Raw genomic sequence first — 25,595 nt, 5'->3', positions numbered from 1 at the left:
CATACATGATTCCAAACATTTTTTACAAATAAATAACTGAAAAGTGGGGTGTGCGCAATTATTCAGCCCCCTGAGTCAATACTTTGTAGAACCACCTTTTGCTGCAATTGGATTCCATTAAAATTGATTTGTGTCACGGCTGGGAAGGCGAGCCGTGTGGTGTGGAGGAAGGAGGACCCAAGATGCAAGCAGTGGATGAAAATGCTAGTGAAGTTTATTTACAAGGTGTAGTGGCAAACAAGCAGTGGGGCATGACAAATAACTGAAGACACCTAAACTGGGAAGAACTAAAATAACAGACCTGGGTGCATACGACAAAGGGATGCGCGGCAGCCGCCGAGCAGGACACCGAGTAACAGGCAGGAGAACACACAGGGCTTAAATACACACACCAGTAATCAGGGGATGAGAGACAGGAGGGCAACACGGCTGGGAGGAATCAGAGCTGACGGGACAGGGGAAACGTAATCTGAACACACTCACATCAGACAGAGACCTTCACAATAAAACAGGAAACTCAGACACGGGGAACCAAACAAGACACAGAACTAAACAGACAGATTCACAAACAGACGGGGTGACAGCATAGACAGAGACACAGACTCAAAGGCAGACCAAATATAACACATAGAACTCAAACAATAATAATCATCATCATCATCATAATAATAAACTAAAAGCGCTGGGTCACCGACCCAGGACCATGACAATTTGTGTTTGTGGCAGTAATGTGACAAAATGTGGAAAAGAGGGACGAATACTTTTGCAAGCCACTGCAAGTACACAGAGAGATAATGAGGGGATGAGGAACAGCTGGGACAAGGGGAAACAAAACTAGACTCACTGCATTTAGGACAAAGACTTTCCCAATAAAACAGACATCACAAGGGTAATCTAATAAACAAATGAACTTAGCAAACCTAAAGAACTTATAAATAAACATCGACATCTAAACAAACTAAAACTTAAAACGCTGGGTCAACAGACCCAGGAAAGTGACAGTAAAATCATTTATTATACACATTATACTTATTTTCTTAAATTGCTTATCTATTATCTGTATTTTAACTTGGGGGTCTAGGGGTGCTGCATGTTTATGATAACACACTGACAATATCAGGACAATTTTAGCCTTACTCTATCAGTGAACAGCATGCCCATGCTAACTTAAACTAGACCAGCAAGCTAACCCCATGTGTATTAAGTGTTACTTCAGAATAGGAACCAAACAAATTAACGGAACGAAATTAACTGTAACAGCAGTTTGCAAAACATTGTGACAGTTCTCAAGTGTTCCTACCTCAAATCCAGCACGTGTTGCTGTGTTTTTGTTGTTAAATGGACGAGGAGAGACCGTGGCTGGTGAGAGGATGCAGCATTTCGTCAGTGGAGCATAGAACGACGTCTCTGATTGGTCAAAAAGTGAGTAAAGATGCATCTGATTGTTCGAAAGCGTCAACCAAAGAGCTGCTGGTCACGGCAAGATACAAACTCGCCGGAGCTCTGCGTGAACGGCACATCCGGGACCTTCAGCACTCAGGAGAGCTTTATCTTGAGGTATGTATTTACCTTTGATATCCATGCGTCGACGAAAGCTCCGCGAGGTAAAGTTGTATGTTTAACAAGCTAATTAAGGTTAGTTAAACGGAATTAAAACAATACACAACCGATTTGAACAAATTGAAAGTGGTGAATGATGATAAATGCTAAAAAATTACTTAAGATTTATCTTTAACAATAGATATTAGAAGTTAAATTTAACTGTTTTTAAATTCCCACCGGAGTTAAAGGGACCTGCGGCCTTGCATGTGCTCTGCATCTTCAACTGCAGAGACAGTCAGTCTAAGCTCAGTGTAGCTAACTGCAACACACTTTTTTTTTTCAACACAAGATATGCTTGGGGGGATTTAAATGATAATATTAATGTTTTCTTATTCAGCACAAATCAATAATATTATAGTTATTTGCTCACGGTCTGGGTCTCTGGCCCAGCGTTTCTGATGTTATTCTAAGGTTTTTGAGTTTCTTATGTTTAATGGCGGGTTAGTTGAGTTTGGCTTAACGTTATTAATATCGTTTTAAGGAGTTTATGTTAGGGCTGTATATTACCACGTTTGTATTTTCATGCCATGTTTCCTGTTTTATTTTGAAAGAGTCTGTTGCGTTCAGTTCATTAATCTCACTTCCCTGTTGTGTCAATAGAATCATTTGTGCAAGCTACTACCCTGCTGTCCCTCTGTCGTGTCTCAACCTCCAACAGGAAAGTAGAAGTCCTCATATGGTAGGACCAGTGATTGTAGTGTGTGTTACACTGTCCTCATATTGTTTTAAGCTGTGAAGGACAGGAGTGTGTTTCAGTTGCCTTCCTCATGTGGTAGGACCAACAACTCTAGTGTGTGTTACACTGTCCTCATATCGTTGGGTAGCAGAACCGTACAGTGTTAAGTTTCTATAGAATCTGGTATAAGGAAGTCAGATCCTTCTGTAATAATATTCACTGATACAAATATGATCTGTAGTTAATTAAATAGTCGGGATTTATACTAGAGAATGTTTCTGATGTTATATTGTTGTCTTTTGTTGCAGACACCAGGTGCCGAGGTCCTGCCTCAACCTCCTTCAGACCAATTGGTGAGTGACACACCCACTTCATTCTTCCAACAGGTTACACATTATTTTTTTGTATTTGGCATCAAGTATATGTGTCAGTTGGGCCTAGTGCATAAATGAAATGCACTTTAATTGTACTAAAACAATCAGTTTTAGTCGAAGTTAACCAAAACCAACATTAGCATTAGGATAAAGTAATTGTCTATACCATTTGTTAGTCCAAACTTTCCCTTAAAGCATCAGCTTGATCTTTATTCTGACAAAATTTGATATTTTTGTCGTTTTACACATGTTTTTGTCAAAATAAGCTCCCGCTGATCAGTTTACATGATTTAATTTCTGGGGAAATAGATGGCTGTACATCAGTGTTGGGTTTAGAGCTTTTATTGACAACAGCAGGAGAAGTTAGAAGTCAGGAATGTGAACTCTACATGTGTTCAGTCGTCATGTCCTCATATTGTTTTAAGCTGTGAAGGACAGGAGTGTGTTTAAGTAGAAGTCCTCATATGGTAGGACCAGTGATTGTAGTGTGTGTGTTACACTGTCCTCATATTGTTTTAAGCTGTGAGGGACAGGAGTGTGTTTCAGTTGCCTTCCTCATGTGGTAGGACCAACAACTCTAGTGTGTGTTACACTGTCCTCATATCGTTGGGTAGCAGAACCGTACAGTGTTAAGTTTCTATAGAATCTGGTATAAGGAAGTCAGATCCTTCTGTAATAATATTCACTGATACAAATATGATCTGTAGTTAATTAAATAGTCGGGATTTATACTAGAGAATGTTTCTGACGTTATATTGTTGTCTTTTGTTGCAGACACCAGGTGCCGAGGTCCTGTCTCAACCTCCTTCAGACCAATTGGTGAGTGACACACCCACTTCATTCTTCCAACAGGTGAAGATGGATGTTGCAGACAGGACATATCCTAACTTTTGCAGCCGTTACGATAATAACGCGCTGTTTGCACGATGAGCACAGCTTCCAAGCTCCCCTAAATTGACCGTGCGCTTCGTGTTGTGTGTGCGTGAGTCTGTGCATTTAGTGGCGTCTGTGCAGAAATGACTAGTAAGACAAGGCTGCAAACTATTCTCACAGACTTCAAGTGTGCACTTGAATCCAAAACGATCTCTCTCTCTCCCTCCGGCTCTGTTGAGATGCCACTGGGAGAGTAACAACTGCCCCTCCCCCCCTCTGCTCAGCAAACAGGTGGCTGTTTTTGCACCCCTCCCCCTCTGCTCTGCAAACACGTGGCTGCTTTTGCACCCCTCCCCCTCTGCTCTGCAAACACGTGGCTGTTTTTGCACCCCTCCCCCTCTGCTCTGCAAACACGTGGCTGCTTTTGCACCCCTCCCCTCTCTGCTGAGGGCAAAAACAAGGCTCATGTGCAAAGTGAAGCAAAATAACATTGACAGAGGTTCAGAGAAAGGAGAAAAAAACGGAGCAGGCTCCCGTTGTTCACTTCAAGGAGGCGGCTCTACGGGCCGTTTTGTTTGTGACCGACACACACAGTATATATATATATATATATATATTCTCAATCACATTCACACCACTCTCTTATATCAGTTCCACTACATCAAGACTATTTTATGGTGGTCAGCTGTTTTATTGTCATGTATTTTGCATAGTAAGATAACCATGTCCTCCATTCAAAAGCACTGAAAATGTCTATGGTGGTGCTGTACCTAATATTGTGCTCATTTGATCCAAAACCTATTTTTCCTTTATTTTGAAGGCTGAGGCTTAGATCCATTAGGTATTCACGAGAAAGGCATTATCGCATGTCAGGATTACAGTATATCGAAAATATGTGATTATAATGGGAGTCAATGGGGCCCAAACGGATACAAGGGTAAAAGGAGGTAGTACATATGTGAATCTTCTTTACTATACACCACACCATAGAGGGGATCATTGAATTTCAAAAATAATCCTAAAACACACATCCTGGCCAAGTTTCATGCAACTAGTCTTTAAAATGACTGATATATTGAGAATCAAAAATCCAAAGTTACCCAAGCGGGTCCCTTTTTTCGCTAGGGTAAAACGAGGGTTAAATAGTCGGGATTTATACTAGAGAATGTTTCTGACGTTATATTGTTGTCTTTTGTTGCAGACACCAAGTGCCGAGGTCCTGCCTCAACCTCCTTCAGACCAGTTGGTGAGTGACACACCCACTTCATTCTTCCAACAGGTTACACATTATTTTTTTGTATTTGGCATCAAGTATATGTGTCAGTTGGGCCTAGTGCATAAATGAAATGCACTTTAATTGTACTAAAACAATCAGTTTTAGTCGAAGTTAACCAAAACCAACATTAGCATTAGGATAAAGTAATTGTCTATACCATTTGTTAGTCCAAACTTTCCCTTAAAGCATCAGCTTGATCTTTATTCTGACAAAATTTGATATTTTTGTCGTTTTACACATGTTTTTGTCAAAATAAGCTCCCGCTGATCAGTTTACATGATTTAATTTCTGGGGAAATAGATGGCTGTACATCAGTGTTGGGTTTAGAGCTTTTATTGACAACAGCAGGAGAAGTTAGAAGTCAGGAATGTGAACTCTACATGTGTTCAGTCGTCATGTCCTCATATTGTTTTAAGCTGTGAAGGACAGGAGTGTGTTTAAGTAGAAGTCCTCATATGGTAGGACCAGTGATTGTAGTGTGTGTGTTACACTGTCCTCATATTGTTTTAAGCTGTGAAGGACAGGAGTGTGTTTCAGTTGCCTTCCTCATGTGGTAGGACCAACAACTCTAGTGTGTGTTACACTGTCCTCATATCGTTGGGTAGCAGAACCGTACAGTGTTAAGTTTCTATAGAATCTGGTATAAGGAAGTCAGATCCTTCTGTAATAATATTCACTGATACAAATATGATCTGTAGTTAATTAAATAGTCGGGATTTATACTAGAGAATGTTTCTGACGTTATATTGTTGTCTTTTGTTGCAGACACCAGGTGCCGAGGTCCTGTCTCAACCTCCTTCAGACCAATTGGTGAGTGACACACCCACTTCATTCTTCCAACAGGTTACACATTATTTTTTTGTATTTGGCATCAAGTATATGTGTCAGTTGGGCCTAGTGCATAAATGAAATGCACTTTAATTGTACTAAAATAATCAGTTTTAGTCGAAGTTAACCAAAACCAACATTAGCATTAGGATAAAGTAATTGTCTATACCATTTGTTAGTCCAAACTTTCCCTTAAAGCATCAGCTTGATCTTTATTCTGACAAAATTTGATATTTTTGTCGTTTTACACATGTTTTTGTCAAAATAAGCTCCCTCTGATCAGTTTACATGATTTAATTTCTGGGGAAATAGATGGCTGTACATCAGTGTTGGGTTTAGAGCTTTTATTGACAACAGCAGGAGAAGTTAGAAGTCAGGAATGTGAACTCTACATGTGTTCAGTCGTCATGTCCTCATATTGTTTTAAGCTGTGAAGGACAGGAGTGTGTTTAAGTAGAAGTCCTCATATGGTAGGACCAGTGATTGTAGTGTGTGTGTTACACTGTCCTCATATTGTTTTAAGCTGTGAAGGACAGGAGTGTGTTTAAGTAGAAGTCCTCATATGGTAGGACCAACAACTCTAGTGTGTGTTACACTGTCCTCATATCGTTGGGTAGCAGAACCGTACAGTGTTAAGTTTCTATAGAATCTGGTATAAGGAAGTCAGATCCTTCTGTAATAATATTCACTGATACAAATATGATCTGTAGTTAATTAAATAGTCGGGATTTATACTAGAGAATGTTTCTGACGTTATATTGTTGTCTTTTGTTGCAGACACCAGGTGCCGAGGTCCTGTCTCAACCTCCTTCAGACCAATTGGTGAGTGACACACCCACTTCATTCTTCCAACAGGTTACACATTATTTTTTTGTATTTGGCATCAAGTATATGTGTCAGTTGGGCCTAGTGCATAAATGAAATGCACTTTAATTGTACTAAAACAATCAGTTTTAGTCGAAGTTAACCAAAACCAACATTAGCATTAGGATAAAGTAATTGTCTATACCATTTGTTAGTCCAAACTTTCCCTTAAAGCATCAGCTTGATCTTTATTCTGACAAAATTTGATATTTTTGTCGTTTTACACATGTTTTTGTCAAAATAAGCTCCCGCTGATCAGTTTACATGATTTAATTTCTGGGGAAATAGATGGCTGTACATCAGTGTTGGGTTTAGAGCTTTTATTGACAACAGCAGGAGAAGTTAGAGGTCAGGAATGTGAACTCTACATGTGTTCAGTCGTCATGTCCTCATATTGTTTTAAGCTGTGAAGGACAGGAGTGTGTTTAAGTAGAAGTCCTCATATGGTAGGACCAGTGATTGTAGTGTGTGTGTGACACTGTCCTCATATTGTTTTAAGCTGTGAAAGACAGGAGTGTGTTTCAGTTGCCTTCCTCATGTGGTAGGACCAACAACTCTAGTGTGTGTTACACTGTCCTCATATCGTTGGGTAGCAGAACCGTACAGTGTTAAGTTTCTATAGAATCTGGTATAAGGAAGTCAGATCCTTCTGTAATAATATTCACTGATACAAATATGATCTGTAGTTAATTAAATAGTCGGGATTTATACTAGAGAATGTTTCTGACGTTATATTGTTGTCTTTTGTTGCAGACACCAGGTGCCGAGGTCCTGCCTCAACCTCCTTCAGACCAATTGGTGAGTGACACACCCACTTCATTCTTCCAACAGGTTACACATTATTTTTTTGTATTTGGCATCAAGTATATGTGTCAGTTGGGCCTAGTGCATAAATGAAATGCACTTTAATTGTACTAAAACAATCAGTTTTAGTCGAAGTTAACCAAAACCAACATTAGCATTAGGATAAAGTAATTGTCTATACCATTTGTTAGTCCAAACTTTCCCTTAAAGCATCAGCTTGATCTTTATTCTGACAAAATTTGATATTTTTGTCGTTTTACACATGTTTTTGTCAAAATAAGCTCCCGCTGATCAGTTTACATGATTTAATTTCTGGGGAAATAGATGGCTGTACATCAGTGTTGGGTTTAGAGCTTTTATTGACAACAGCAGGAGAAGTTAGAAGTCAGGAATGTGAACTCTACATGTGTTCAGTCGTCATGTCCTCATATTGTTTTAAGCTGTGAAGGACAGGAGTGTGTTTAAGTAGAAGTCCTCATATGGTAGGACCAGTGATTGTAGTGTGTGTGTTACACTGTCCTCATATCGTTGGGTAGCAGAACCGTACAGTGTTAAGTTTCTATAGAATCTGGTATAAGGAAGTCAGATCCTTCTGTAATAATATTCACTGATACAAATATGATCTGTAGTTAATTAAATAGTCGGGATTTATACTAGAGAATGTTTCTGACGTTATATTGTTGTCTTTTGTTGCAGACACCAAGTGCCGAGGTCCTGTCTCAACCTCCTTCAGACCAATTGGTGAGTGACACACCCACTTCATTCTTCCAACAGGTTACACATTATTTTTTTGTATTTGGCATCAAGTATATGTGTCAGTTGGGCCTAGTGCATAAATTAAGTGCCCTTTGATTATATTAAAATAATCAGTTTGAAAGTTTCCCATATTCAACATTAGCATTACTTGTTTGTGAACATCTTAGGAGAAAGAAATTGGCATATCATTTGTTAGTCCTAACTTTACCTTTAAAGCATCAGCTTGATCTTTATTCCTACTAAATTTGATATTTCTGTGTTACATTGTCCTCAGATTGTTTTAAGCTTTGAAGGACATGATTTTGTTTTTTTTTAGCCTTTCTCAATTGTTAGAACCAACAACTCTAGTTTGTGTTACATTGAAACTGAACAGCAGGGATGTTTGTCATGAAGATAATAACACTCTATCCGATTTCAAACAATCACACTGTGATGAGTATTATTAGTAGATTATGTTCACATGTAAAATATTCATATCAAATGGTAAATATCCTATATTTATATAGCGCTTTACTAGTCCCTAAGGACCCCAAAGCGCTTTACACATCCAGTCATCCACCCATTCACACAGACATTCACACACTGGTGATGGCAGCTACATTGTAGCCACAGCCACCCTGGGGCGCACTGACAGAGGCGAGGCTGCCGGACACTGGCGCCACCGGGCCCTCTGACCACCACCAGTAGGCAACAGGTGAAGTGTCTTTCCCAAGGACACAACGACCGAGACTGTCGGAGCTGGGGCTCGAACCGGCAACCTTCTGATTACAACTCTTGAGCCACGATCGCCCCTTAGCCCCTTAATGTAGAATTACACACTGCCTAACGCTGACTTTGCCTACAATGCAGAGAAAAAAGCAAACAGACCTATTGCATGCATTGATTCTCATATTTCACTGTTACTTTTCAAAGGCTCAAGGACCAAGTATTCCGGGGGTTCCAAGCCACACGCTTTACTCAGCTGCCCTGGACAACATGAAGGGCACCTCTGCCTCAATCACCCTGGACAACAAAAACATTAGCAACACTTCACCAAGAAGGGGTAAAGGCACCAAAATACAAAATGTTTTAGGTTAATATACTTGTGATCAAAGAACAAGTTTGTTTTCAGACATGACACTATTCAGAGCTTTTATCATAAATCATTTCATCTTATTTGATTCCCAGCAGAACACAGCACTTCAAATGGTTCATTCCAAGCATCCTTAAAGGAGCAATAAGCAATATCTTTTCACTGCTAGGTGTGCTGTTTTGCACTGCCTGTGAACCAAACCAAAGTCTATGGCTGGAGATCAACACAGAGAGAGGGATTGTGACTTCATGCTGTACTCCAGATGTAATTACACCTCTAGTTCTTCACATAGTCATTTTTAATTCCTTCAACCTAAGTATGATGAATTGTGCTTATTGCTCCTTTAAAGTGCTCCAGTAGAAAGCAAGGTTTAAGAACATTTTGTATTCACATTATAAACTAGAATATTTTCTATCTTTTCTTGCATTCACATTAAGATATTTTCTTTTGTTTCCATTTATGACAGCTGGGACGGTGAGAAGCAAGTGGACAAATGATGAAGTGAAGGTTGCTGAGCGGCATGTTTCACTTCATAAAAAGCTGCAAAGTACCAGGTAAAAAGGAATGTGACTGCTGCCTCCAAGCAGAGCCGGCAGCTCTGAAAGGCAGAGACTGGGTTGTCATAAGGTACTACAGCCACAACAGGATCATAGCATTAAAAGAAAGATACTTTGTTACTTCCACAGTTATGTCAGTATTGCAGTTTTCTGTATTGCATTGTTCTTACTCATAAATCTGTGGTTTATGCTGGGTGCTTTTTGCAATTAAATGATAAAAAAGGCAGATAATGTTCCACGTTTTTATTCACATGAACATTCACTACAAAATTAATTAATGCATTACAATATCAAGACTTAAAAAGTAGACTGACCACATTTGACCCATGTCTTTTTTTTTTTTTTTTAAGTCTTTACACAGCTCAGATTTACTGTTTTATTAACACATAAATGTCTGATATTTCTGTCAGAAGTTACCCAACTGATGAGCATTACTATTGTGCATCCATGTCTATTATATTGTAATCTCAAAAGGAGCCAAGCTAAAAATGCAGAACCTACCGTTACCTGGTCCTTATAAGTCATGTATACTTGAAAATTATGTGTTTCCATGGGCTTCACAATTCACCTAAACATGAAATATCTGTGTGTGACCTTATGGTACTCATAAGTCACATAAACCTGACAGTGTCCTCACAAGTAGCATTAAATTCAGGTTTGACCAAAATTTAGCCCTAGCCAAAATCTCAACAGATGGGTGTGTTCCTGGAAGCATGGGTCAAATTTTTTGAGATCCCCATGCCTCTAGGACCTTCGGAAAGGCACGTTCCCATTTGTCACATTTTTGTCATACGTACTGATATATCACGAAAACACGTATGTGTGTGTGTGTGTGTGTTTGAGAAAGAGAGCGAGTCTGCCAAGTCATATAAGAAAAGGAGCGAGCCAATCCGCTGGCACAGATCATTGTGGATGTGAGCCAGAATATCGTCCTTCATGTAAAATGGATAGATATGTGCCTTTGTGAATGATTTTGTCCCTTGCTGCACTCTTTCCAGTAAAACAGACAGAGAGAAGAACTGGACATGATCTATGAGAGACTGGCAGCTTGGTCTTGACCTGCTTCTCACTGGAATGCTCTCTTTTCATGCTGATAGTTTGCAGATATCGCCTCATCTGTCAAGTTCTACTGTGTGAAAGTATTGTTGGCTTGTGACTTCTTCAGTCTCAGCTGACTGCAGGTTTCCCCAATCTTATAAACAGTACATTTGCATAATGTATGTGGAGGAAATAATATCTGTGTAAATGATTAAGATTACTTATTGATATGTGTATGTGGTGATCTGTATTATTCATGGTATGATTAGGTTTCATAATTTATTTTGGGGCAGCTCTGTCACCTCACAATAAAAAATGTCTTAATTTGAACAAGATTCCAAGTGTTACTGGAGCCCAAAGAAACGGCATCCAGAGTAAGTAGTTTTTAAGATTTTTAAGGTCAAGTACAATAACCCCAGTTTTATCTGAGTTTAAACGCAGGAAATTAGAAGTCATCCAAGTATTTATGGTGTGTGTTATCTGGCTTCATTGATAGATAGATAAATCTGGATATTATTTGCATATAAATGTATGTATTTGAATGATGGTGTCTAGGGGAAGCATATATAACGTAAACAGAATTGGTCCTAGGACAGAAACCTGTGGGACTCCATAATTCACCTTAGTGTGTGAAGAAAACTCCACATTTTTAAATTTAGAAAGACATGATTCAAACCACAGCAGACACACCTTTAATACATTCAATTCAATTTTATTTATACAGCACCAAATCACAACAAAAGTCGCCTCAAACAACCTTTATTATTATAAGACAGACACTACAATAATACATACAGAGAAAACCCCACCAATCATATGACCCCCTATGAGCAAGCACTTTGGTGACAGTGGGAAGGAAAAACTCCCTTTTAACAGGAAAAAACCTCCAGGAGAACCAGGCTCAGGGAGGGGCCGGGCCATCTGCTGCGACCGGTTGGGGTGAGAGAAGGAAGACAGGATAGAAGACATGCTGTGGAAGAGAGACAGAGATTAATAACAAGCATGATTCAGTGCAGGGAGGTCTATTAACACATAGTGAGTGAGAAAGGTTACTAAAGAAGAAATACTCAATGCATCATGGGATGCAGCCTACACCTATTGCAACATAACTAAAGGAGGATTCAGGGTCAGACATATAGGGTCAGATGCTCTAATCTCTTTAATAAAACATTATGGTCAACAGTACTACTGAATGCTGACATCTAGCAGGATAAGGGCAGTGATGAGTTCACTGCGAAAGACCATAGGAAGATCGTTTGTAACCTTCACTAAAGGTGCTTCTGTACTGTGATGAGCTCTGAAACCTGACTGAACTCTTTAAATAAACCATTCCTCTCCAGATGATCAGTTAGCTGTTTTACAACTACTCTTTCTAGAGTTCGTGAGATAAAATGAAGGTTGGGGGATGGTCTACAATTATTTAAGACAGCTAGATCAAGTGATGGCTTTTTAAGTAATGATTTAATTACTCCCATCTTAAAGGCTGGTGGCACCCAGCCCATTAATTGACTGATCATATTTATTGGTGTATTAATTAATGGTAGAACTTCTTTGAGCAGTCTTGTAGGAATGGGGTATAACAGACATATTTTTGGTTTGAGCATCATCTTGCTGTGAGGAAAAAGTGCTAAGCTGTGCTGAGTGGTGTGCTAAGTTATCAACTAAAGTTAGAAAGCTAGCAACACACAGACACAGGTATTGATTATTGGTGCGAGGTAGCATACAAATAAAATACTACACTCATCGAAAACTTGTTTACACAGTTCTTGTACAGTTTGTACAATTAACAAGGCAGCAATTCATTTTCAGATAAATTCAATAAAACATACTTCAAAAGCCACAAACAGCAGAAACACAATGGAGAGTGACTCTAAGCAGTAGAAGTGAAAACTGGCAGATGACTGCTGGTTTTGCCTCAGTCCATGGGGACTGACTCACATTTGGACCCAGCTTCATCCCAGATGTGCTGAAGGACTGCTGCCCAGGTCCAGAGTCCAGATAAGCAGCAAAAAATAGGTGGATTGATGGATGGATGACAACTTGAGGAACTTGTTTTGATACCTTTATATTGGTTTCATTTTTTAGGTTGTGTACAAGGTTGCACATAAATACTAATAAATGTTTAATTTCAATATGTCATGTTTATTTATTTATTAACTCCCATTTCCTCATTTAGTATCACTTCAATCTAGACAGAGGGCCAGACAGGGTTCATTATAGGAATCCCAAAGGAAACATTGGTGTACTCAAATCACCCAAGCAAGCTAACCAGGAAATGAGCCAGTGTTACCAAGGAGACCACCGGCAGAAGACTACTGCTCTACAAAGTAGTCTCTAAAGAGAATTAGGAAATAGTTGTTCTGTTACCAGTTTATGTGCCCTGTTACCAGATTTACAACTCTGTGAGTACTAACACAAATACCAACAAAGCCTCTCGGTACAAAATGGGCATTGCGGAGGAAGGTGTTCCTGGTCCTAACTCTCAATAGAGGTAGCTTCTTGCTAAATCACTACAGCATTTATGGCTTTTATATGGTTCTGTGCACAGTTTGCTATCGAGATATTCATTCATATTAAATGTCTGTAATTATTACATTGACCCTCTATTGGTGGATGTAGGATGCCATAGTTGCACATGTTAGGTGCTGTGATTTATTTTCCAAAAAACACTAACAAAATTATCATAAAAAGAAGAAAAATGAAGAAAAAATGCTGGACAGCTGTAGATTATAGTTGCTGTAGTAATTTTGAATAATATTGCTGACATAAATGTACCAGTGTTGCTAAGCTGCTTGTGAGTTTTAGACAGTATTTGGGTGAATGTCCATCACTCTTAGTTCATACTACCCACTCTCTTTCTTTGATCCCATAATCATCCCTCCATCTTGATCTCTATCTCTAGTGTAGGCCGGTAATTACTACCTCCTACTGTATCTCTTATACACAAACGCGCATACACACACATTCATGCACAAATCAGACAATAAACACAAGGCATTTCACAGCTCATTTTTATTCTTCCATGTCTGTCATCCCAATTTATGTAAATTACAGGGTTGCATCAGATTGAGTCTGCCTACCCTGCTCAACTGTGGCAATTCTCTTGTGTTTCAGAGGATTTCCATATGAGTTCGGTAATTACGTCTAGCTATTCATCCTACGTGTAGCAACTATGGGTGGTAGACTGACCACAGTTCTTTCAAAGGTCATCAAGTAAACAGTCGTATCGTCTTTCATACACTCCTACTGCTGCCTGCTCTTCTCATGGGTGTGTTTGATACTGTACCATGTGTTTGTGCATGTCGCAATGAAAAGTTGAGCTTTATTTTAAGCCATATTGAGGCACTTTTAAGAGGACTGATCAAATCCCAGGAGTCAAGTGAAGAGTGAAAGCCTTCATCATTGCAAGTGACCTTATGGTTTAATTCAACAGCTATTTCCTCTGGGAGGACCAATGACTCGATTTAGTCTGCATTTATCATTCAGTAAGTGAACTGCAGGAAGAAAGGCTGGCCTTGAGACCCAAAAGTACAGATAAGGAAGATTAGCTGGAAAGTGATGATATATTCAATTATTAGATGCAGTTATTCCTGTAGCGGTAAATAAAAGACGAGCAGATATTTTACCAATCAGTGAGCAATGTGACATTTTCATAAAAATGTATTCATTAGGATAGCGTGTACATGATATAGTGTCTTTTTTACATACCTTATTTCTATTTATTTATATTTAGTTGTGGCAGAGTCCATTAAAAATCTTTCTGTCTCTGTGTTGGCTGGCATCTTTGAAAGAGTGATGTCTTAGTCTCATCACAACAAAAATACCTAAGAAAGTGCTACCGTATAAACCAGGTCATCCATTTAAGTATCGATTGGCTTCACTTTAATTCTCATCACCTTTGGAATATCACTGGCTATAATAATCGCTGAGCTTCAGTTGGCTGTTGCTTACTACTGATTACTTTGTTTTTAATGGGCATTGTTATTGGCATATTTAAATAGATTTTTTTAAATTGATATGTAATAAAGAAGGATGGTCTCAATACTCTGACCACACTTCCCAATCTGACAGCCACAAAGGCAAAGAACAAAACCCTGATGGATTAGAGGGTCACAAAGGGAAGAAGCGCCTCGAGGAGATGGTTAGAAAGAGAAGGGAAAGAGGAGAGACCGTGGAGAGGGCGGAAGGGGAAGCAGTGGCTAATTATCCAACCACCATGGTTCCAGACCAGCAGTTTTCAAAGTGGAAGTCCTCCAGCAAAATGAGGAAAGTGTTCAATTAATGTAATGACTACCTATTTGGCGATATGCTCTGGTGATAATCTTTATCTCTGTCTTCTGTTTTGGACTTTATTTTCCTCGCCTTCTTGAAAATCCAGTACAACAGTGATGGATATCTTTTTGTTTGCAGCCCTTACAGCAATGACATCCAGATCTGGACTATTTGAGTTATGAACATGAAAATCTTTGGGCTAGTACAGTCTCGTGTTTCCCAAGAAGTCCAGGGGAGGTGGGGAAGGTAACAGATTATTAGCAGGATCAGAGATAGATGATTTTAATTCAACATGGTTACACGGAATAGGAAACCTATAGTATTACTTTTAATAACTTATGGTATTAAATACTGTGAGTATCTCAAATGTATCACAATGAGTCCAGCTCTCTTTTTTGTCCTGTCTTCCCCCCCTCACCCCCAACTGGTTACGAGAGGTTGCTGCCTCTGCCTGAACCTGGTTCTGCCAGAGGTTTCTTCCTGTTAAAAGGGAGATTTTCCTTCCAAGTGCTTGCTCCTAAAGGATCTGTATTCTCTGTATTATTGTAAGGTCTTTACCTTAAAGTGCCTTGAGGCAAATGTTGTTGTGATATGGCATTATATAAATAAACTGAGTTGAATCTTTTGCCACACTAAAAATAGGGCCATTTGACATTTTTCACATTGAATGAGCCTGTTGTCTTTCCCTTGGTGTGAAATACTAGCACCTTTTTAAAGACATTGGCATAATACAGATCAGTGACATGATGCAATGCATTATGGTAAAAGTGTGACAGGTCTCTACTCGTTGAAAAACACTGCAAAACTTTAAGATGCAGGGTTAAAGTTGCACGTGGATCTATTTTAACAAAAAACACAAGCATTTGGTGAATTTTTATGCAGGAATTTCTTTATGTTGTGCATCAGGGGTTTTTTTTTATGTAGCGGAAAAACAATCAAATGAGGCAACACGCTGGAATACATAATGCAATGAGGCACTTTGATATTCGGTATTGATTTAAATAACTGCTGTCAACTTTTCTCATTTAACATTATGAGTCGACACAAGCCACACATTTATGAGGTGACAGTTTTACCTGACATCAGCCTAATTTTCTGCCCTTCTGTCTGTGTATTTGTCACCTGTTTGTGAATAATTTATTTGTTTTAATATCTCAGATGCGTTTAACTGAGGTCTCAGCTCATGTTCAAATCTTCTGAACATTAAAAACAAATTTAAAAAGAAATCAGTCATTTCAAATGTGAGAAGTGTGACTGCAGTGAATCAAATGTTTCTATAGTGATATATTTTTCTGTCACACTTGTGGTTTTAGTATTTAGCTTCTGTTCAAATCCCAGAACTTATGCCGTGTCAAACCATTAAAAAGCAGTTTTATTTCATTTTATTTTTTAGCATGATGTAGTAAAAGTCTTTTCTGTAATGCAGTCCCTCCTGCTAAATGATTTAGCTGGCACAGAGACCCATGGGCATAACTCACTATCAGCTATTATAATGGAGGTCAAGGGTCATACTAATTCATCATAGAATTGTGGAGTGGACTAAATGATGGAGCAACACACATATATATGCACACACATACAAAGTGGCTGCTTGTTAATGACAAGCTTGCTCCCTCAGCAAGGAAACTGAATGGGAAATGCTACTTCATAATAATTTGTGACCTCAAAGTTCACACTATCGACGCTTTTATGGTTGGTGTATCTGGTTTTCATGTTATCAGATGATTTTCTTTCTTCTTTCCTCACTCAACATAGGTCATTCAACATAGGCTTAATTCCTTCCTTCCTTTCTTTCAGGAGCATTTTACACTTTTCCTTTACGTAACTACAGACATATCAGAAGAAGTGGTGGAAATGTGGAGCAGAGGTGGAGGAGGAAGAGACTTTGGTGACATCACCTCCTTCCTCTTACAACTACGTTTGTGACTACGTGCTCTTGTTGTGGGAAGTGGTGCTCGTGTGGGTGTGTTTGAGTGAGCGTGAGTGACAAAACGTCACAAAATTGATAGAACACTTTCAAATAAAACCTTTTTTTGCATTTTACATTCATTAAAAAAGTCATTTAAGAGTGTCAGACACACAGACAGAAAGAGACGAGCTCACCTAGAGCTGATGCCTGAGACAAACCTAAGCAAAGGGTTTGTGTGTGAATGGAGTGACTTGAGGATGGGCAGTGGTTAGACAGGATATTGGGCAACATTGCTGGTCACTATACTGCCTCCAGCATTTTCACACCTTTATGATGTCAGATACTGGAAACCACTGAGACGTAACCCCAGTGTCCAGTAAACGTATACTCCCATCAAGCCAAGTTCATGAGAACGTGCGTCATGTGACCAATTTTTTTTCTTGACCTTCTAATCAGTTATAGAGTTATTTAAGAAATAAAATAAATTGAGGTTATAGCGTCTTATTAGTATGTTAACTTGCACAGCTAACTAGCAGATATATGTATGTTCAGATTAGGATCTGTCAACTATAAAAGATAGAACTAAGTGTTTAGCATTTTTTGAAGTTTAGAGAACATTCAGGAATCAGTGAAAAAGTTCTTCCGTCCCTTTAAAAACACTCAGTTTCACATTTCTGGGTAATTTCCCAATCAAGTTTTTGCTTACATGGTTCACTGGCTGTTATTGACAAATAAAGCATCTTTCAAAGGAAGTAAACATATGAAAGAGGATATGAAACAGTTGTGAACGTCACACCACAGACTGCACAGATGGCAGTAGACGACAAGCCGTGCATGATCCCCTTCACCTGGTGCCTGTTTCTTTTCATTTATAATGTATTTGACAAACCTTTGATCCAGAAACCTGTCTCAGTGGTAGTTTGTATTAAAAGGCTAAGATTTACCCAGAAGAGATGCTAGTGAGAAGGAACGATTTTGTGCAGTGTGCTACATGTGAGAAAAGACAGGTGTGTAAGATATCACCTGATTCTCCCGCCTGCTTGGTGTTCCTGTGTTAAAACTAAAAGTTCCCTTTTCTTTACAGAGCCTGCTGTGATATCACTCTCTCCTGAACTGACCATGGCCATGTAAAACATATATCCTTCCTCCCACATGACCCCAGCTGTGTTTACTGTCCTCTGCTGTGTTTGATTCCCAGGACCTGTAGAGACATAAGACCCTGGGAGAATCAACACACGCAAGCATACGTTGCAGTTTGAAGGCCTGAACACTGAAGGTCGATTGATTGGTGCAGTGGTGACGATTATAAAGTCTTTGTGCTCTCTCAAACAGCGTACAACAGATTGTTTTGTAACAGTTGGAGAATAACATGTTCTCGCTTTGGGCATCAGCATAATGGAAGCAAAAATATTTAAGAGCCTTGGTGCCTTCAACAACAAAAGCAGTAAAATTTAGTAATTGATGTAATATAGGAAATATTATTCACAGCAGGTACATATTATGTTACTACACATTAACTGACCATTTTTAATACTTCCATCTAGACTGGTAATGATTTTCCTACGCATCGATTTCACAAACTGCTTTGGGAAACAACAGAAACTGAACAAACATTTCAGGTAATTGTAAGGGGGAAGGAGATTGCCTTCATTTTGCACATTTTGCATCTCTAAAATATTCAAAAAGCCTCTGTGATGTCGACCACCGGCTTTTTAACTGTGCACTTTTGAGCTTCCAGTTAAGCTTCATTGCCATTGCCACCTTGATTTTCCGGACCCTGGAAATATGTAAATATATAGCTCAAACTATGTGTGCTAAATTAGCAGCTAAAACTAAGTACCAACTGAAGCTGAAAAGTCAAGTACTGCAGTTCTGCTAATGGTCACTTAAGATTGTATCCAAAAGTGAATAAGAACCAATAAAAAAGAATGCTCAAATGGACAAAATCAATATAAATCACATTTTCCACCATGCGATGCAAAAAGATTTTGGCCTCTGATTTGTTCTTTCCAATTCTTTCCATAGAATTATTTTATCGTTACTCATCCAGTTGGATACTGGTAAAGTTCAGAGTACAGGGGTGCGGCTGCAGCGAAGCAAAACTTTAGCTGATCGCTGCGTGCCAACCTTGACCATCACTAATTCAAATTACTGAACTCAACCTTTCAATTTGTGATGCTTTTTAGAACTTTCACTTGATAATTCAGCTAAATGATCAAATAATATGGCTTAAATGCAGTACACACAATGTAAGAACTAAGCACTTTATTCTATACATATAGCTCACATCCATGGCTAGTTTACATTACCAGTTAACCCAACGTGCATGTTGTTGGAGGAAGCCAGAAAAGAACACAAAAGAAAGCACTCACAACTATGGAGTACATGCAAACTCCACATGGAAAGACCCCAGATAGGATTTGAACAAGGAACTTTCTCGCTATGAGCCAATAGTGGTAACCACCCAGCACTGTGCTGTCCTGTTACAGAGCTCATGTCTATGTGAAGTCACCCTCTTTCAGGGCTCCCTCTAACCGTATGACTCTATTCCTTATATGCATCATATGTGATCACTCCTGTGCTGTTTTCTGTTTAGGAATCCTTTAGTCCAGAAAGTGCTTGTCTCTGTGGGAATCTAGTCAAATGTGGTTGTAAAGCAGATAGTTCTCATGTCAGTGTCAAGGTCCCTCTCGGACTCTATCACCACTCCCATCCGACATATACACAGACATATGGTATGTACGGTTTCAAGGTTTTCTAAAAAAAACTTTTTCTTTGATCTGACTCCCACTGGTGGATCTAAAACCTGTCTCAATAGATATGACCCAGAAGAGCCTCAGTATCTATACATTTGTAGCAAGCGTACAACAGTATACAATTTTAAAATGTATCATTGTTGTATAATTCCAGCTATTTTTTTACAAAGGTCATCGGGTGAAAAGAATGACATATAAGACATTTTTACTACTGTCAAATGTCAAAACAGGTCAATTTGACCCAAACAGTGTTTAAGGGCTATTCTGCATGCTTGACCCTCACTAATCGAAACCACTGAGCTGCATTTTGCAGTCCCCTGTTGACTGTGCATGACATTTTATATTGATTGGTTTCTCTTACCCAATTAAATCTGACTGTGGCAGTTTCCATTTACTGCAAATTGTGACAATTGCAAAGCTTGAACTAACAAGTCCTTGAAGCTAAAACTACTCTAGTATGGCTTTTTGATGAAAGTGAGCTTCTGTTATGCAATATCATGGACATGAACCTGCTGTAGGGTCAGGGTTTGAGAGGGTTTCAGCAACATGGGAAAACTATCAAAAACAGCTGACGAGAAGAATATCTGAAACTGTTCTGAAAGAACAAAGGCCGGACTGAACGAGGGAGGAAGAACAAAGAGACTATTTAATTACTGAGACAGATGGTACTAAATGGCTCACATTAACCATTAACCAATCACAGAGGTTCAACAAATGAGGTAAGCGGTGAGGTCACTACCTGCAGCCTTTGAATTTAATCTCTGTGGTTGGGTGATTTAGAGGTGAGGGGCTGTTCTCTGAAACCATGTGGGAGTGTGTGTTTGCATAAGTGCCGGCAAGTGTGCATGCGTGCATATGAGGTCACCTTCATAAGGATACCACTTATGATATAGATGTATATAAATCCTGTTTTAACATAAAATTACAGTTTAACGATGAGTATAATAAAGTCAGATACATTGTGACCGTTGCTGTTAGATGCTGATATTTGTCTAACGCTCACAGCACTCAGCAGAACAGAGAAACCCAATCGCTGCCAGAGGTGCATTATGAACAGCGTCTGCACATAGAGACCCGAGTGTCACCTTGGCCAGTTTAAGAGGTATGTTTCCTTACTCAGCCACACACACACACACACACACACACACACACACACACACACACACACACACACACACACACACACACTCTTACATAAAGACAATAGGACATAGGAGACGCCACCATACATTAGTTTGTCTGTGACTAAGATAGTCATTATTAGAATAGCTGCTGTTGATGCAGACCTTCATTTAAACCTGGCTAATGGCTCACTGTCGCCTGCACACACCCACATACACACTCATTCACATGCTGTTAATTATACGTTCCAGGGACACATTGTCTCCGTTTAACAGGTCTCCATGCTGGAATGTCTCCATGTGCCCATCTCTTCTCGCTTGGTTCACTGCATCTCTTGTTGTTGCCACATGCTTGCTACTTCGGTTGTTCAGGTGGGCTGACATCCTTGGATGGCTGGAGGTGATCAAGCACAGACATTCTTGCACAAAATACTGCACTTTAACATGGCAGGCCCTGATTAAAGTCATTATCTCAACCCTTAACTCTAACCTTACATCACCTTCAATGTGACCTAAGGTATAAACTATCTTTGGGGACATTATCTTGTTGTTTACTCCGATGTTTGTGCCTGAAACATCATAACGCTCAGTACGTTGTCCAAAGCATTGTTTTAAAGGAAATCTGTTGTGCTTGTTTCCAACCTCATGTTTTTATTTTTGTACTCTACTAGAGTGGCTCAACTCAGGGTCACGGGAGGACTTGAGCCTGTTAAATAATTTCCTGTTTTATTTTATATTTGAATTCTTAGCCTCTTTACACTGTTGTCAGTTAACTTCCTGTCTTTGTTCATGTCCCCACGTCCCCTCCTTGGGATGTGGTAAAATAGCCCAAAAACCTAACACCTACCTCCCTTTCCTGATCACTTTTCCTTGACCTGGATGGAAAGCTTCATAGGGCCGAGGAAAGATATGACGGAGGATGTGCAAGGCTTTTGGAAACATGGTGTTTAGAGAATCCAATACTAGACTGCTTAAAATGTAACGTAGTGACATTACACAATGTTACCTCGCTGCCTTACCTCATCTTCTTACAATATTGTTTCCTGCAGACCGTGCTAAAGACCACCAGTGTTTAAAATGATCACCTTGTGTAAAAGGATTTGAATTGTCAAGAAAAGGAACTGAACTGGACCTGATGTAAAAGTTAATTCATGATAATTCTGAAAGCTGACAGTACAACAGCAGACATTACTAATGCAAACTGAACTATATCATGGATTTGAATTTGGAGAGCTTATGTAAATCTATGTTCTTCACACAACGCAACACTTCAAAAAGAAGCTGTGTAATGTTCATACTTCACTCAGTTAACATGATCTGATGACTGTCATTGTGAATGATGTGAAATATTATTTCCTTTTCTTGCATAAAAGATACTCCAGTGCATCGTCTGTTAAAGGAAGTAGTACTAAGGTAAGCAATGAAGCATCTTGCGTGCTTACTATGACTGCCAGGCGGATACATCTGGGTCACTTCACTCAGTTAGGACCAGCCCTAGGTATCTGTACTGCTGCTCTAATCAGTGTCACCTGCGTTGTGTAAATTACACTGCTTCCAATTAGCCAATCATCCACCTGTATGCATACTTCATGTGTATCATTTCCAAGTGGCCAGATTGTCTTGTAGTCTTGTTTATTTTGTCGAGCTTTCCAGCCTCCACATGTCCCTTGTGTTTTTGGTATGTTTCATCATGGACTTTTCCTTGTTGCCGCTTGCTTGGATAGTTTGCCTTCACTGAGTGTCTGTAAGTGTGTGACCACTTCCTGTTTTTTTGGTTTAATGATTTGGATGTTTGATTTTAAGATGGCTACATGTGTCCTGAATTTGGGTCTTTTTCATCTTAAGACAGTTACATTGCCATTCCAGCACAGGGCCAAGCTCTGTGTGATTCATGTTTTATAATAACCCTTACCTTGTAACGGTCTGTGGTGAGACCCTTAACCTCATAATGTGAAACAAGTTTGCCTACCCCTCCTTTTAAACCAGCTTTGTCCTGATTGGAAAACAAACAGCCTGGCATGAGGGGGTTTCTGTGCTCACAGCCAGAGTCATTTACATCACAGAAAGCAAGGAGTAGTAAAAACTGTCTAAAATTGACTGTTCGCAGCAGTATGAAGAACAGACTTTTCCCTCACAGGGCCCACTTGCATGCACTTAATTATCTGGAACTGTAAACCAACATTATTTAAGTATCCATCACTGTACATATACATATGACATAAAATAAAAACCATACCCTTAAATCCTACAGAATATAGTGGACTCAAATAATACAATTCACAGCTTTCCAAATGAGCACAACCATCATGCTGTGGATAGAAGGACTGAGATAAAAGGAACATTTGTATTGCAGGCAGATGAAAGGAATGGCAATTGTCTGAAACAGTCCTTTGAATGTGCTGTCTGATACCACACAGTAACAATCCTGCATGAGTAATATTTCAAGAGTAAGACGCAGCTATGTTGTTGGGTCATAGCAGCCCTCTAGCAAGAACAAAGACAATGAGATGTCTTTAGGGGCTTTAATTGCCAGCAGAAACAAAATATTATAATTACTATAATATAACTGTCAACACATTTGGTTTGGAAATTACTTTGGGGAAGTAGTCATCTGCTGAACACAGCGACTTCTAGATATACAAAGTTTTCTGTTATTTAGTGTTTGCGTGCTAAACATCCCCAACAGTCAAACTTAAAAAAAGGTGTCTTTCTAGCAAAAAATATGAAGAGGTGGGAAAAGTGTTCAGATGAAGTAAAAATACCAATCACAGGTGTAACAAGTCTGTCATAGGCCCTCGAGCACATATTTGTTTGAGTCCTTGCTGTGCTGCTGTTGTTGTACTGGGCACACACACAAACACATGAACACACATTAGTAATATCAAAGGCATCATTACAGCTTTTGATCACTTGATTTGATTTTCTTTTCACTGCTTCCGTGTATTATTTGGGTGGATACCAATTAGGTGATCATTATGTATAAGTTTCCTTAAATTCTGGCTGATACTGTAGTAGGAAAAGTAATTCTTCCAGCTAGCTCTTCTTTTTTTTCAGCCTCTTATCCCATTCATAACTGACTTTATTTTAAAATCACTTGGAGATTTTCACAGTTTTTCTCAAACTCTTTACATTTAGATTTAGCTTTGGGGAATTAGCCTCTTATTTCCAATTTAAGTTTTTTTCTCATCAATCTTCATTTGTCTAAAGTAATCGATGTGCTTAAGAAAACTTAACTGGCTTATAAATGATTCTGCTTATTACATGAAATCTATCTCAGTCGCTCCTTATCTCAGTGTTTTGTCTGATCATCCTAACTGTTCTGGATCTGTTGGATTTAAAAAAATTAAAATAAAAATAAACAAATAAACAGCAGTGGTATTATCTCTGGGAATCCACACTCCTCCAAATCGTTTTTTTAATCATCTTCCTTTATTCCATATTCATTTTTTGATTTGTACACAAATCTAAACACGATTAGTGGTTTAAAATGAGTTAAATGCAGTAATTGTTTTTATTCTGAAAGACAGATGGATGCAGTCAATGTGCCTGAATCCTGTCGTCACCTTCAAGTTGCCAGACAGTTGGCACACCTCTTAGTCCCAAATGGTTGTTTTCTTTCATTTCTGTTTGTGTAGAAATTAGGTGGAATGCAGTATGCCTAGTAATCCGTGCTTAATGATTGATTACAGACAAAGGCACGAGTGTGGTGTCAACTTACACTAGACTTCAGACTCACTTTCAGAGTTAGATTTGCCAAAACTGAGTTAAAGACAATTGAAATTCATTTTGTTTTTATTGTAATCTACCTTTATGTGATAATAATTCAAGTCCAAAAACATCAAAGTAAGGACCAACATATTTTCCTCACTATGTGCTTTACAGACATCTGCTCTTTAGTTGAGCGCGCACACGCGCACACACACACACACACACACACACACACACACACACACACACACACACACACACACACACACACACACAGAGTAGTCGTTTCAGCTCGTCTCTGCTGCATTTTGTCATCAGGCTGCATTAAAGGCTGGCATGTCTGTCAGAGTTGTTAATGGACCAATTCCATTTTAAGCATCCCTGACAATTGAAAAATTCGACTCATCATACACACGAATCCATACGTAACGTGTACGTGCACGCAGACGTACTGGCTCACACACATACTGCAGATACACATCAGTCGCCAACCTTATGTCTCTCTGTTTACAAGGGTTTGTCCTTTTTCATGTCCACTTTGAGATCATAACTCCACCCTGCACTCGCCCCCTCTCCTCCCAGCCTGCAGAGCCTCCACAAATGAGATAAGAGCGCTAATGTGATTGCGAGAGAGAGAGACAGAGAGAGACAGAGATAGAGAGAGAGAGACTTTCTAATTTAATAGAAACTCCATCAGGCTAATGGAACTGTGGATTGACCGCCCAGCCTCCTACACACACACACACACACACACACACACACACACACACACACACACACACACACAGTCATTTACTAGTCACTGTATTGTACCTTGTGAGCGTGGGAACCTATTAGCATTCACAATACGCCATGCCACAGTCAAATGAATATGTAGAAAGAGGCGACATGGGAGCTTGAAAGAGAAAGATAAAATAGTAAGTGCAATGAATGAAGTGGTACAGAAGAGAAATGAAACGATACTTTTTGGTGGATGTTCAAAGAAAAACAGAAAAACGGTCCAAATTAGACACAACAAAGCACAAAGCGAGGTGGACAGAGGACTGATGTGATAGTCATTCAGTGCAGACAGTTCACCAATTATAGCCATAGAGGTTTTCTGGTCCTTG

General features: G+C 39.2%; 1 protein-coding gene across 1 annotated transcript; it reads left to right on the top strand.

Annotated features, from left to right (window-relative positions):
* Positions 1-491: 491 nt before the first annotated feature.
* Positions 492-10,507, top strand: LOC147338547 (uncharacterized). Its single transcript, XM_086302155.1, has 11 exons — positions 492-1,557; positions 2,203-2,281; positions 2,587-2,631; positions 3,427-3,471; positions 4,727-4,771; positions 5,567-5,611; positions 6,407-6,451; positions 7,994-8,038; positions 8,966-9,095; positions 9,295-9,389; positions 9,592-10,507. Exons 1-11 carry the CDS (start codon positions 1,433-1,435, stop codon positions 9,601-9,603), a joined length of 711 nt encoding a protein of 236 aa, XP_086158281.1. The 5' UTR covers positions 492-1,432; the 3' UTR covers positions 9,604-10,507.
* The last annotated feature ends 15,088 nt before the right edge of the window (positions 10,508-25,595 follow it).

Source organism: Aulonocara sp. 'chitande type north' Nkhata Bay, linkage group LG1, assembly GCF_057382095.1.
Source record: "Aulonocara sp. 'chitande type north' Nkhata Bay isolate Kocher_YH1m ecotype deep benthic linkage group LG1, A_spYH_male_GT1.1, whole genome shotgun sequence".
Taxonomy (NCBI): domain Eukaryota; kingdom Metazoa; phylum Chordata; class Actinopteri; order Cichliformes; family Cichlidae; genus Aulonocara; species Aulonocara sp. 'chitande type north' Nkhata Bay.
This window is presented reverse-complemented; position numbering and strand designations above follow the sequence as displayed.

What these genes read in the sequence shown, in the direction of transcription:
- LOC147338547 (XM_086302155.1), top strand. Translation starts at nt 1,433, where the DNA reads ATGCATCTGATTGTTCGAAAGCGTCAACCAAAGAGCTGCTGGTCACGG. An exon ending in AACCTCCTTCAGACCAATTG is followed by an intron (nt 3,472 to 4,726) that starts GTGAGTGACACA and finishes CTTTTGTTGCAG; the next exon opens with ACACCAAGTGCCGAGGTCCT. An exon ending in AACCTCCTTCAGACCAGTTG is followed by an intron (nt 4,772 to 5,566) that starts GTGAGTGACACA and finishes CTTTTGTTGCAG; the next exon opens with ACACCAGGTGCCGAGGTCCT.